This window comes from Marmota monax, unplaced genomic scaffold, assembly GCF_021218885.2.
Source record: "Marmota monax isolate L192 unplaced genomic scaffold, Marmota_monax_Labrador192_F-V1.1 WCK01_AAM20220418_F8-fsc00004, whole genome shotgun sequence".
Taxonomy (NCBI): Eukaryota; Metazoa; Chordata; class Mammalia; order Rodentia; family Sciuridae; genus Marmota; species Marmota monax.
Window position 1 is genome coordinate 13,850,444 of NW_026692881.1, and position 12,986 is coordinate 13,863,429.

At 38.8% G+C, this 12,986-nt stretch overlaps 1 protein-coding gene and 1 non-coding gene across 3 annotated transcripts in view; both read right to left on the reverse strand.

Moving 5' to 3' along the window:
- The window catches only part of Arhgap19 (Rho GTPase activating protein 19), a 49,262-nt gene extending 38,563 nt beyond the window's left edge, over positions 1-10,699 (reverse strand). Inside the window, exons 1-2 of one of the 2 annotated variants that reach the window (XM_046450454.2) lie at positions 10,613-10,687; positions 3,621-3,672 (exon numbers count right to left, since the gene is read on the reverse strand). Coding sequence is in view for 1 of the 2 variants with exons in the window: in XM_046450450.2 (XP_046306406.1) it covers positions 10,613-10,668 (56 nt within the window). In the remaining variant the exon portion in view is untranslated. Of the gene's footprint in view, positions 1-3,620; positions 3,673-10,612 lie in introns of both variants that reach the window. The other variant, XM_046450450.2, reaches the window with a different exon arrangement.
- LOC124096606 (U8 small nucleolar RNA) lies at positions 1,726-1,863 on the reverse strand. Its single transcript, XR_006852911.1, has one exon. It is a non-coding gene; the product is annotated as a U8 small nucleolar RNA (small nucleolar RNA).
- Positions 10,700-12,986: the final 2,287 nt, after the last annotated feature.

The following is a 12,986-nucleotide window of genomic DNA, read 5'->3' on the forward strand; positions in this document are numbered from 1 at the left end:
ATTTATAGTATCCTCTTCATTTTAAGGAATATAGGTTCCAGAGCAATAAATTCCAAATCTTTATTCCTAATACTGGTAATATGTGTGTTCTCTCTTTATTAAAGTTATGATTATTAATGGTCATCAATTTCATTAGCTTTGTCAAGATTCCAACTTTTGGTTTTATAGAACCTCTCTACTATTTGTTTGTTCATTTCATTAGCTTCTGCTCTTTATTACTTTCTTCTGTTTTATTTAATTCAGGACAAAGGTGACACTGAAAATCACTGGAAATGTATGACATTTTCACTGGGACGCTTGGATATCTACAGGGGAAAAAAATGAAAATCAATTCCTACCTCACACTATACACAAAAATCAGTTCCAGGTGAACTGTAGATCTAACAACAAAACAATAGCATCTTACAAGAAAACAGAAAAACATACTCTTGGGCTGGGGTTGTGGCTCTGTGGCAGAGCATTCGCCTTAGCACCACATAAAAATAAACAAACAACAAAATAAAGAAATTCTGTCCATGTATAACTTAAAAAATATTTTTAAAAAGGAACATATTCTTTTTTTATAAGCATAATTATCTTTATAAATAATAGAGAAATTCACTATGAAAGAAAATAAGAAACTCAAACTTTGGCAAATACATAGTTTTACATAATTTTTTTTTTCTTTTCTTTTTTCTATTAGTTGTTCAAGACAATACAATGATCTTGACATATCATACATTTGCTTCAAAGGAACATATACTTAAACTCAAAGTGAGGAAATAATTTTTAAATAAGACCTAAAAAAATAGTTAAAAAGAAAAATATTAATATACTTGACTTCATTAAAATAAGAGTGTGTTTATCAAAAGACACGAATAAACACAGGATGGGAAAATATATATGCAATATAAATAATCAAAAAGGAACTCAAATCCTGAATATATCAAGAATTTGCAGGGCTGGGGTTGTGGCTCAGTGGTACAGTGCTCACTTAGCATGCACGAGGCGAGGCACTGGGTTCGATCCTCAGCACCACATAAATGTAAAATAAAGATACTGTGTCCACCTAAAAAAAAACTTAAGAATAAATATTTAAAGAAAAAAAAAAAAGAATTTGCAACCAGGTGCAGTGGACCATACATGTAATCCCAGCGACTCAGAAGGCTGAGGCAGGAGGATCACCAAGGTTAAGGCCAGCCTCAAAATTTAGCAGGACCTAAGAAATTTAGTGAGACCCTGTCTCAAAATAAAACATTAAAAGGGCTGGAGATGTGGCTCAGTGGTAAAGCACTCCTGGGTAAAATCCTTAGTACAAAAAAGAATTGGCTCCAGGCAAAGTGGCACAAACCTATAACTCCAGCTATTCAGGAGGCTGAGGCAGGAGGATTGCAAATCCAAGGTTAGCCTGAACAAATTAGAAAGACCCTGTCTCAAATTAAGAAATTAAAAGGGCTTGGGATGTACCCCCTGGGTTCAATCTCTACTACCCAAAAAAAAAAAAGGAATCTCCACAGATTGATAAGAATTTTTATAAATAATCCAATTTAAAAATGGGCATGGGATTTCTTTTTAAATATTTATTTTTTGGTGTAGATGAACACAACACAATGCCTTTATTTTTATGTGGTGATGAGGATCAAACCCGGGTCCTGCCTGTGCTAGGCGAGTGCTCTACTCCTGAGCCACAATCCCAGCCCCCGCATGGGGTTTTATTTATCTATTTTTTTATTTATTTTTTTAAGAATCAGATAGGTAGAATTAATCAGGGTGTTGCAAGTCGTGATTATGCAGAAACACTAATCAAATATCCCATGAACTCCAATCATCATGTTCCATCTGCCCTCTAGAAGGAGGAACGGTAAGGATTATCCTACCTGATGATAGGATTTTTAAGATAGCCAAATGGTTAACTTTGAAAAAAGCTCAATCATATTAGACATCAGGAAAATGCAAATTAGAACAATGATATACTATTACCCACTAGAATGGCAAAAATTAAAGAGATTGTGCCAGATGTGGTAACACTTATCTGTCATCCCAGCTACTTGAGAGGCTAAGGTAGAAGGATCACCAAGTTCATGGCCAGCCTCAGCAAGTTAGTGAGATCCCAGCTAAAATAAAATATAAAGACTGGGGATGTAGCACAGTGGATGTAGCACCTGCCTAGCATGTTCAATCCCTACTAACACACACACACACACACAATTAGAGGTTGACCCTACCAAGGTTTAGGAGAAAGCAATGAGAACTCATACATATAGAAGTGTGTGTGTGTAAAAACACACACAATACCTTTATTTTATTTATTTATTTATACGTGGTGCTGAGGATCAAAGTGAGTGCCTCACATGTGCTAGGCAAGCACTCTACCCCTGAGCTACAACTCCAGTCCAGGAACTGTCTTATATTGATACTAGTGCTACATATTGATGTGGTTGTTTTGAAAAACTGGTCTTCTCTACTAAAGTTAAACAAAGCGTATATCTATGATCCAACAATTCTATTCCATACCTAACACGTGCCACCAAAAACTACAAACAAGAATGTCCATTGTGCTGGGAATGATGACACACATCTATAATCCCAGCAATTTGGGAGGCTGAGGCAGGGTCTTGCTAAGTTGCTTAGGGCCCCACTAAGTTGCCGAGGTTGGCCTTATAGAGCAAGACCCTGCCTCAAAATAAAAAGTGAAAAGGGTCGGGGATGCTGCTCAGTGGTTAAGCAGCCTGGGTTCAATTCCTGGTACCAGAAAAAAAAATATTACTGAAGTTGGGTGATGGAAAAGAGTATTGGTTATATTATTCTATATATTTGTATGTATGATCAACATTTCATGATAATTTTTCTTAAAGAAATCAAGAAGTTTTTGCCTACATCTCCATACAACTTGATATAAATATCATAGAGGTGCTAAGTACAGTGTAGTTCACAAAACGTGTGTTACCATGTGAAAGACCCTGGCTTCGATCCCCAGCACCAAAAAAGTAAAAATTAAAAAATCATAGAAAACCAAAGCATATATTAAAAGTGAATTTCCTTATTATAGAAGTTTTTGCAGGGCTGAGGATGTGGCTCAAAGGTAAAGCACTTAACCTGGCACAGCAGAACCCTGTGTTTTGACTTCTGGCACCCCTATAAAAAGGTTTTGCATAGATATGGTCAGAACCACGAGAATTTGTAGCTAGGTTTGTAGGCATACAGAGATAACAAGGGCTCCAGCCAGATATCCTAAAGAATCATAGAGGTAAGACCCCACAAAAAGAGAAATTTTGATAACCTACTTATAATCTACAATTTCTGCTTCTACCACTAGATGGTACTCTGCATGTAAGGTGATATGCTTCATAAAAGGACTGGAAACAGAATCCACAGCTGAAAAATCAATTACAGAAAAATGAAATGCAAGTGCTTTTTAGGCATGTTGAACCTATGAATTTGCAAAATTCAAGGCAGTGAAAAAAAATCCTACATTCTGCAAATGTATTTTCTGGCTGACTACAACCAAAACTGCATACCCACAAAACTAAATATTTCCTCCCCAGTGAATTGCTTAACTTGATTTGTTCTCCAAGAACCACAACCTTGGCAGCATCTACCAAAATATGAGCTATATTTAAAGTTGTCTAAGCCCAACTTACCACTCTGAGAGAAGTATGTACTCTCTTACTGCTTCTTCAATTCTAGCAGGCTCTGAAACATGATTTTAAATATGCCACTTTATTGGGGAGGAAAATATGCATACAAGTATCAATGAAAAGACTGCATAGCTTTCTGAATATCAAATTTAAGTAGGTATCATGAAAGTTGAATATACAGAAGACAAAACAGGCCCCATGTGCCCAAGCTGGCAGGTTTTTGTTAATACCAGAAATAATTCAAGGTTGATAAGTAAGTACTACAAGATTTCAGGAAACAGTATCTAATATCTTAGATAAAATTTTAAAACATTTACACACTCAGGTCTGCCTTTAAGAGGCACTGTCCAAGCTTTTGTAATGTGAACTTGCTATCTCTAATTTAGACTCCCAATACTATTCAACTTAAATTAATTTCAAGCTACTAGAGCAACCTGACCTAAACTAAACCGACAAACTATCTAGAAATAAAAAAAAAAAATTCTTGATTGCTTACCTTCTTAAACATTTTTGGACACCTAAGACTTTGTTCTGTGGAATGACAATGTTTTGTTCTCAGTGAAGATGGTTAATTATACTTTTCAGAGTATCAATAATGCTGTTTATTGCTGGGCACTATGACGCACACATAGAGTCCCAGTTACTTGCAAGGCTGAAACAGGATTCCTTGAATCCAAGGAGTTTGAGACTAACCTGGGCAACATGCGGAGACTTCATTTCAAATTTTAAAAATAAATTTTAAAGGGGTTGGGGTTGCGTCTCAGAGGTAGAACGTTTGCCTAGCATGTATGAGGCACTGGGTTTGATCGTCAGCACCACATAAGGTAAAATAAAGACATCATGTCCACCTATAACTAAAATTATATATATATATATATATATATATATATATATTTTTTTTTTTTTTTTTAAGGTATTGTGTCCAACTATAATTTAAAAAAACTAAATAAAAGATTTTTTTAAAAAGCCAATTTATTGACTTATTTGCTTGGTAACTTTTATCCTTTTGGGTGTTACAAGACACCTAATTCTTCTCTCCCAAGTTGGTATACAATAGGAAAGAGGTTAACTGTATTTGAAAAGTAGCATCAAAGTTCCCTGATTAATTGAAGAAAATTCCTAGGTCACTTCACTGACAGTATAGTTTCCCTCTTATCATTTATCTAAAAGCTGTTTATCCTCAAAAAAATAGAGTCACAGCTTGGTGAGCTTCTTTTCCCTACATACTTTAAACACCATGAGTCTCAGGCAATTAAAACTAGAAATACTTCTATGTATGATAAGATTCAGTTCTACAAGACTATTTCTATATTCATTTGTTCCAAAGTCCCAAAAGATACATTCTCCCCAGTGGACAGCTAATGCTTTTTGCTCAGGCACATGACTTGTTCCTATCTACACAAATTCACATACTAAAAATTCTTAAGATTTTGTCTATACTTTTAGCCTGCCAGAGAGACTCATATACTACATAACTAACCACCAGTCTTTATCAACTAACATAAAAAAGTAAATGGTTCTCTGAGACAAAGAAACTGAACAACAACAACAAAAAAAAATCACTCATATGATCATTTAAAATCAATCCAACAATTTTAAGATATTGTAAAGTGGGCTGGGATGTGACTCAGTGGTACAGTGCTTGCCTAGCATGTGTGAGGATGTCAGTTCCATCCCTAACCTGCACCTCCCTCCACCAAAAAAAAAAAAGATATAGGAAGGTATAGGGATAAGAAAAAAAGTCTTTAAACTCCAAAGAGCTTAAATTTCACTAAGCATTATAAAATTTTAAATAGTAGCTAAAGACCACAACACAAAAAGATGATACAATCTGAGTGTAGTGATACACACCTATAACCCCAGCTGCTCTGGAGACTGAGACAGGAAGATCATAAATTCAAGGTCAGCCTTGACAACTTAGAAAGAACCTATCTCAAAATAAAAATAAAAAGGATTGGGGATGTGGCTCAGTGCACTAAAGTACTCCTAATTCAATTCCTAGTACCACCAAAAAAAAAAAAAAAAAAAGATACAAGATCATTAGCTGCCCAATCCATGGATAAGAAAGACTCTAGGAATTCAGAAGAAAATGTTCTTATACAAGAATCCACATTTGAGCCAGATCATAAAGATGAGTAGGATTTGGATGGATGAGGGGTAACTAGCATTTAAATAAGAGGCATTTCTTTGAGTTTTAGCTGTTTAAGAAATATGAGGGCTGAGGTTGTAGCCCAGTGGTACAGTGCTCGCCTCGCATGTGGAAGGCACTGGGTTTGATCCTCAGCACCACATAAAAAATAAAGTATTGTGTCCATCTACAACTAAAAAAAATTCTTTTTTAAACAAAGAAATATGAATGTTTTTCTCCACACATTAAATGGTAAGCCTTTTCAAAACATAACCTTAAGCATATAACTATAACTAAAATACACATATAAAAAAAATAATGCCTAGCATGTGTGAAGAATATATGCAGGAGCAGTACAAAGACAGCATAATGAACCTCTGTTGGTTTTGCCCACTATTTCCCCCTTCCTCTGGTAACAGCACCCCCATTTTCCTTTGGGCAATAATTTCTCCCCATCTTTCAATCCATATGATTCAGCAGGCACTAGGTAGGGGCACATAATCCAAGCTTAAACAGAAACACTCTATTCCCCTCACTGATTCAAAGACCCACAAAGCCAAATTGGGAAAAGACTCACCTTCAAGATTCTTGCTAAATGCTAAAACTGCTAACCTGATGGGATGTAAGACAGATGTTTTAGTGGTCCATTATCGCCACCTTTTATGAAGAACCTGCTTTCTTATGAAGCAAATACCAGAGGAAACCAAATATAAGTAAGCAAGAGGCAGATACCTAAAAATATTGAGATTTGAGATTTTTGGTACAGATTAAGCCTTACTTGACCTAACCCCAAGTTTTTCCATTTCTTGAGCTGGTTAATAATGTCTCATTTTATTTAAGCTAGTTTAAGTGTCTGGCACATATAACTGAAAGAATACTAACAAATATAAATGTGGAATCCACTTGCCAATAATATGTAACTGAGCCCTCTCTTCTGTATTTTCACCTTCACAAGACAAAGTTGCCACTCTGGGAATCCTACCTCCTTACCTGATCTGAGGATAGCCTCTATTCTCCGGGATCACTTCTTGAAGGGCTCACTATCAACAACTGTCCCACAAGGTCTGCCTTTGGTAGCGCCCATTAGAAAGTCAGCCTCTCTATATTTTCCTTTTAAAATGCTCCTTTATTTCCTATGTTTCTTAACCCTAACCCTTCCATACCAATTTTCTAAAGTTTCTTAGTTTTATTTTGTTTTATATTGTTTTGCTTTGGTGCTGGGGATGGAATCCAGGACCTCCCACATACTAAGCACAATGGTGCATTTACAGGGAGAAATAGAGAAAACAAGATGGAAGTCAAATCTTGAAGAGGTCACATTTTTAGATAAAAAAATATTAAATGTTCATCAGAAGGGAAAGCAGCATACTACAGGGACACAGCCACGTCAATGTTTATAGCAGCACAATTCACAACAGCTAAACTGTGGAACCAAACTAGATGCCCTTCAGTAGATGAATGGATAAAGAAAATGTGAGATATATAATATATATATATATATATATATATATATATATATATATATATACACACACACACACAATGGAATACTACTCAGCATTAAAAGAGAATAAAATCATGGCATTTGCAGGTAAATGGATGGAGCTGGAGAATATAATGCTAAATGAAATTAGAAAATCCCCAAAAACTAAATGCTAAATGTTTTCTCTGATTTAAGGATGCTAATTCATAATGTTGGTGGGTGGAGGGCATGGGAGGATTAGATGATCTCTAGATAGGGCATGGGGACAGGAAAGACAGTGGAATGAGATGGACATCATTACCCTAAGTACATGTATGAAGACACGATGGTGTGACTCTACTTTGTTTACAATCAGAGATATGAAAAATTGTGCTCTATATGTGTAATATGAATTGTAATGCATTCATATAAGAAGATTCAGAAGGGGCCATCTGATTCCAATTAAAATCTTTTCTTTCCACTATCGAAAAAGAAATAAATCTAGAGACTTATATTAGGTCATAAAAGAGAAAGTGACAATCCTGTGCCACTACATAATGATTTCTAAAGCAGGATTTGAAATAACTTGAACATGTCTAACAGGAAGTTAGAAACAAGCACTCTCTTATAGAACACATTGGGGTTACAAACATAGATTTTTTTAAATATTTTTTAACCAATTTCATTTTTAATATTGCTCAGGCTAGCCTGAGCAATATAATGAAAAGTCTCAAAAAATTAGAAAAATTAAATATTAAGGCATACCTTTTTTTAAAAAATGATATTGGGAACTGAATTCAGGGGTACTTTACCACTGGGCTACACCCCCAGTTCTTTTTTGTTAATTTTTTTTTAGTTGTAGATGGACCCAATACCTTCGTTTTTATTTATTTTTATGTAGGGCTGAGGCTCGAACCCAGCTCACATGTGCTAGGCAGGAGCTCACATGTGCTAGGCAGGAGCTCTGCCACTGAGCTATAGCCCCAGTCCCTGTTTGTTTTTTTTGAGACAGGGTCTTGCTAAGGTGCTGAGGCTGGCCTCAAACTTGTGCTCCCCCTGCCTCAGCCTCCCAAGTCATCTGGGATTACAGTGTACAACACTGCACCAACTCTCACTCCTAATTATTAGGAGCAGGTTGAAGATATTAATGAAGGAATAGAAAACAAGACTTCTAAATAGATGATTCTCCATTCAAAATTCAAATGTCTTTTTTAAAAAATATCTTTCAGTTGTTGATGAACCTTTATTTTATTTATTTGTATGTGGTGCTGAGAATCGAACCCAGTGCCTTATGCATGCTAGGCAAGTGCTCTACCATGGAGCCACAACCCCAGCCCCTCAAATGTCTTAATCTGTGCAAATCACAACTCTTTTCTTCATGAAACATAAGGGGCCCCACAACCAAGAGAATATTAGATTAGTATCTGCAGGGCAAAAGAGAATTGGTATGGGATATCTCATCACAAGATAATATCTGTGTCTTAGAAATGGCAAAAACGGGCTGAGGTTGTGGCTCAGCGGTAGAGCACACGTATAGCACGTGTGAGGCACTGGGTTCGATCCTCAGCACCACATAAAAATAAATAAGTAAAGGCACTGTGTCCAACTACAACTGAAAAAAAAATTTAAGAAAAAAAGAAAAAGAAATGGCAAAAACTATTACTAATGCATTACTGATCACCTGTACAAAGCTAAGGACTGGGAATTTGAGATAAAAACATGTTATCTTAAAGCCTTATAGAAACACCAAGCTGGGCTGGGGATGTGGCTCAAGCGGTAGCGCACTCGCCTGGCATGCGTGAGGCCTGGGTTCCATCCTCAGCACCACATACAAACAAAGATGTTGTGTCCGCCGAAAAAACTAAAAAATAAATATTAAAATTTAAAAAAAAGAAAAAAGAAACACCAAGCTGCCAGGTGTGTGGCCTACACCTGTAAACCCAGCTACTCCAGAGGCTGAGACAGGAGGATCATGAGTTCCAGGCCAGCATGGGCAACTTAGTAAAACCTTGTCTCAAAATAAAATCTAAAAAAGGCTGGGAATGTAGCACAGTGGTAGAGTGCCTGCCTAACATGCAGGTTCAATGCTGTAGTACTGCAGTACTGCAAAAAGAAAAAAGAAAAAAAATTTAAAAACCGAACTTCTCTTTTAAATTATGGAATTGATTATATTGATTAAACAGTTTCAGGTTAAGAACCTACTGACCATGTAACTAACATTCTCAAAATTTAAACTTCGTTGGTGTTATCTTTTTTTTAATATTTATTTTTTAGTTATAGGTGGACACAATATCTTTATTTTATTTTATTTTATTTATCTTTATCTTTATTTTATTTTTATGTGGTGCTGAGGATCAGACCCGGTGCCTCATGCATGGTAGGCCAGCACTCTACCTCTGAGCCACAACCCCAGCCCCGGCAATATCTTATAAAAGAATTTAAACCACTCTTGCTATAGAAGAGTATTTTATTTGTTCCCAGATTTTCATCTCAGTTCAGGATTTCGAGTTGGATGAGGGATGACCTAATCCAATTTATTCATCCCCTAGATAGATTTCAAACAAAAATGATCAACCACTTATGGGCAGCTCAGAGCAGAAAACTTTTCTCTTGTAAAAAAAAAAAAATGTTATGGAATAATACATCCAACCGAACTCATCCTGGCTCAGAAGCAACCAAGACTCCTGGACCCTTCAAATGGGTGCAAAAGAAGCCAAACCAAAGTATGTTACTGATGTACATTGAAGCAACGTAAAGAAGCTCTTTCTATTGAATTCTATCTAGATAAGATAGAGAAATAGATGGGCAGACAGAGATAGACGAAGGCGCTGTAGAAATAAAGTCATGATATCCCGGACCGATCTTTTCTTCAGCTTTTCTAGTGGGAAAAAGGAAATCTACCACGAATCTAGTGATTGTTATTTGCCAAGCTCAGTAACTGGGGGCTTTAAGTTGTTTTATCCATTCCTGACGTTTTCTGAAATAGACATCATTACGTTCGTGGACAGATGAAGAAACTGGAGGTTTAAAAGCTAATCCACTTCTAATTAACACTCAAATCCTTGCTCTGACTCAAACGCATGAACTCTCGGAGATTGGGAACGCTGTGTGACGCTGGGGAATTCGCTAAACAGCTCTAGGCTTCAGCTTGCTAGCCATGCAAAACTCAGCGTCCCGGAGGGCAGCGCTGCCACCAACTACGGGTCGGTTTGCCCAACGCCGCGCGCGGACCTCCAGCGGGCAGCTGCAGGAGCGGTCAGCCCTCGCAGGCGCGACTCTGTAAAACGCCGTGCGAGAAAGGAAGAAAGTCCGGCCCCGTGGGTCACTGTGACCCAAGGCAAGGGCGGCAGTATGACCAGCTCAGGGCCTCGTTTCCTAGGCAGCTTGACCAAGAACTTGGCTCACCTCCGGCCAGAGTCCTGGGCTGGCACCTCCCCTTCACTCCGCGCCTCAGTCGCCATCTTCGTCAGCAATCACTTCCACCGCCCCCCGTCTCAGGACCCGCCCCGAGCTTTGGATTGGCTAAGGTGTTTCCCCATCTCGCGTGCGATTGGATGACTCGTCCGCCCCTCCGCAGTTGGACTAGCTACATATTATTGGTCCATTCAAATACCTAACGGTCATTGGTGGCCCCCACCCTGGCGGAACCGCGGGGCGGGAGAGACCCAGCCCGGAGGCCCCGGGAAAGCTCTGGTTTTAATGAACTCGAAGGATTTCAGGAACTCTGAGGTTCCTGTCAGGAATCCCCAGCATATGCGTATTTTTTTTTTCTTGCTATGTAAGTAGAACTACAGAACTGTTGAATTTGATAGTCACTTAAGTGTCACCCTAAACCGGCGCGTGGTGCACATCTGTAACCCCAGCAGCTTGGGAGGCTGAGGCAGGAGGATCACGAGTTCAAAGCCAGCCTCAGCAACTTAGCGAGGCATTTAGCAACTCAGCAAGACCCTGTCTCTAATAAAATATTAAAAAGGGCTGGGGTCGCTGGGGATATAGCTCAGTTGGTAGAGTGCTTGGCTAGCATGCACAAGGCCCTGGGTTCAATCCCCAGCATCCCCCCACCCCTGCGTTCAATCCCTGGTACAGAAAAAAAAAAAAAGAAGGGGGTCTGGGAGCTGGGGATGTAGCATTCCTGGGCTCAGTACCCAGGGGAAAAAGCCACTCTCTAAAGAGCAAGAATTGTTTTCTACCTTGATACAGAGAGAGAGCTACCTAGAAGAGAGGAGGCACAGTAATGGCAACCAAGTATAGTCTGTCTCTTATCTGCCAGTTCCCTTCCAGAGCTAACAGCAGATCCAAAAAATATTTCCAGGGCCGGGTCTGTACCAGAACGCATACAGACTTTTTTTCTTGTCATCATTCCCTAAACATTACAGTATAACAACTACTTATGGAGCATTAGATATTTTAAGTAATCCAGAGATGATTTAAAGTAGATAGGATCTGACTGGGTTATAAGCAAATACTATACTGTTCTACCTAAGGGCTTTGAGCATCTTTGGGTTTTGGTATGGTTTGGGATCCTGAGACCAAAATAACCCATGGATACCCAGGGACCACTGTTCTTACTCTTCAATGTGATCCAAAGCCTTCCCTCTTTTGTCCTACACAGCACAACAGTAGGTCACTTGTACTTCCCAGAGTTTGCCTTCCTGGTGTGAACTGTGGAACCAAGAGCTGCCTGACTGTCCTGAATTGAGCCTTAATGCTCAGTGGTAGATACAACCCTAATTTTGCTTACCTGTGGGGTCACTGGCTTCTGTTAAGGATTAACGAGGCAACAGATGTGAGAACACTGTAAATTTAAAACATTTTTTTTCCTATTTTGTTTTCTATGATGGACTTTTAAGAGATTTCCCCTCCCTATTGTTTCTTCTGATGTTCTTCCATATGAGAGTCTCCCAGCACCCTCTCTCTCTTCCACAAAGCTCTACCCACATGCAAGGATGACCTTAGGCCTTAGCCTAAGCAACTCCACTTTAAAACACCAGTTTGGAAACCTTCAGTCTCCCCAGGCACACCTATGGAGCCTTCCAGCATGGCCCTCAGGCACAAACAAATCATTCCTCCCCACCCAAACAGACCAGATGCTTTAACCTCAGGGCAAATGACATCACTGAGAAACCCAGTTGCAGCTGATAGGGATTGAAAGGGTGGTCAGAAGCCCCAAAATTTAGTATAAATGATGGAGCAAATTAATTGACATTCGGCTAGCCAACACTGATGCCCTCAGGCTGGAGAGCCTGATGGAGGATCTGGATGCACATCCCTACTCTTCTCATCGTTTGCCTGATCCTCACATCTTCCTCACCGCTCTCAAACTCTACAGCCACATCTTGACCCTGGTGAGAGCCATGACTACTCCCTACCACCTCAACTGGCTGTCAGCTCCACCCCAGGAGAAGCCTGCCTTGGTTCCTGACCAAGCCTGCGTTCTGAGTGAATGTCCATCTGCTGGACTTAGAGCCTAAGGCTTGAGACTTTTGATCTGACACTTGAACTTAGCATGCAGAGGGAATGTCTGTCATGAGCCTGTCATGATTAAGTGTGTTTGCAGTGCTTAGAATTAATCTAGAATTGTTTGCTGTGAATTGATTATGTCTATTGCAGTGCCTAGCATTAAGGATTGTCATTTTCTTGATTAAGAACCTATAGGGTAAAATTATATTGAGTGATTTGGGTGAATAAAGCATTGAAAAGGGCAGAAGCATATGGATATTCTTTATTTCTTCCCCTCAACTGCATAAGTCGCATCTTTTGCCCATGGTGACACCACACA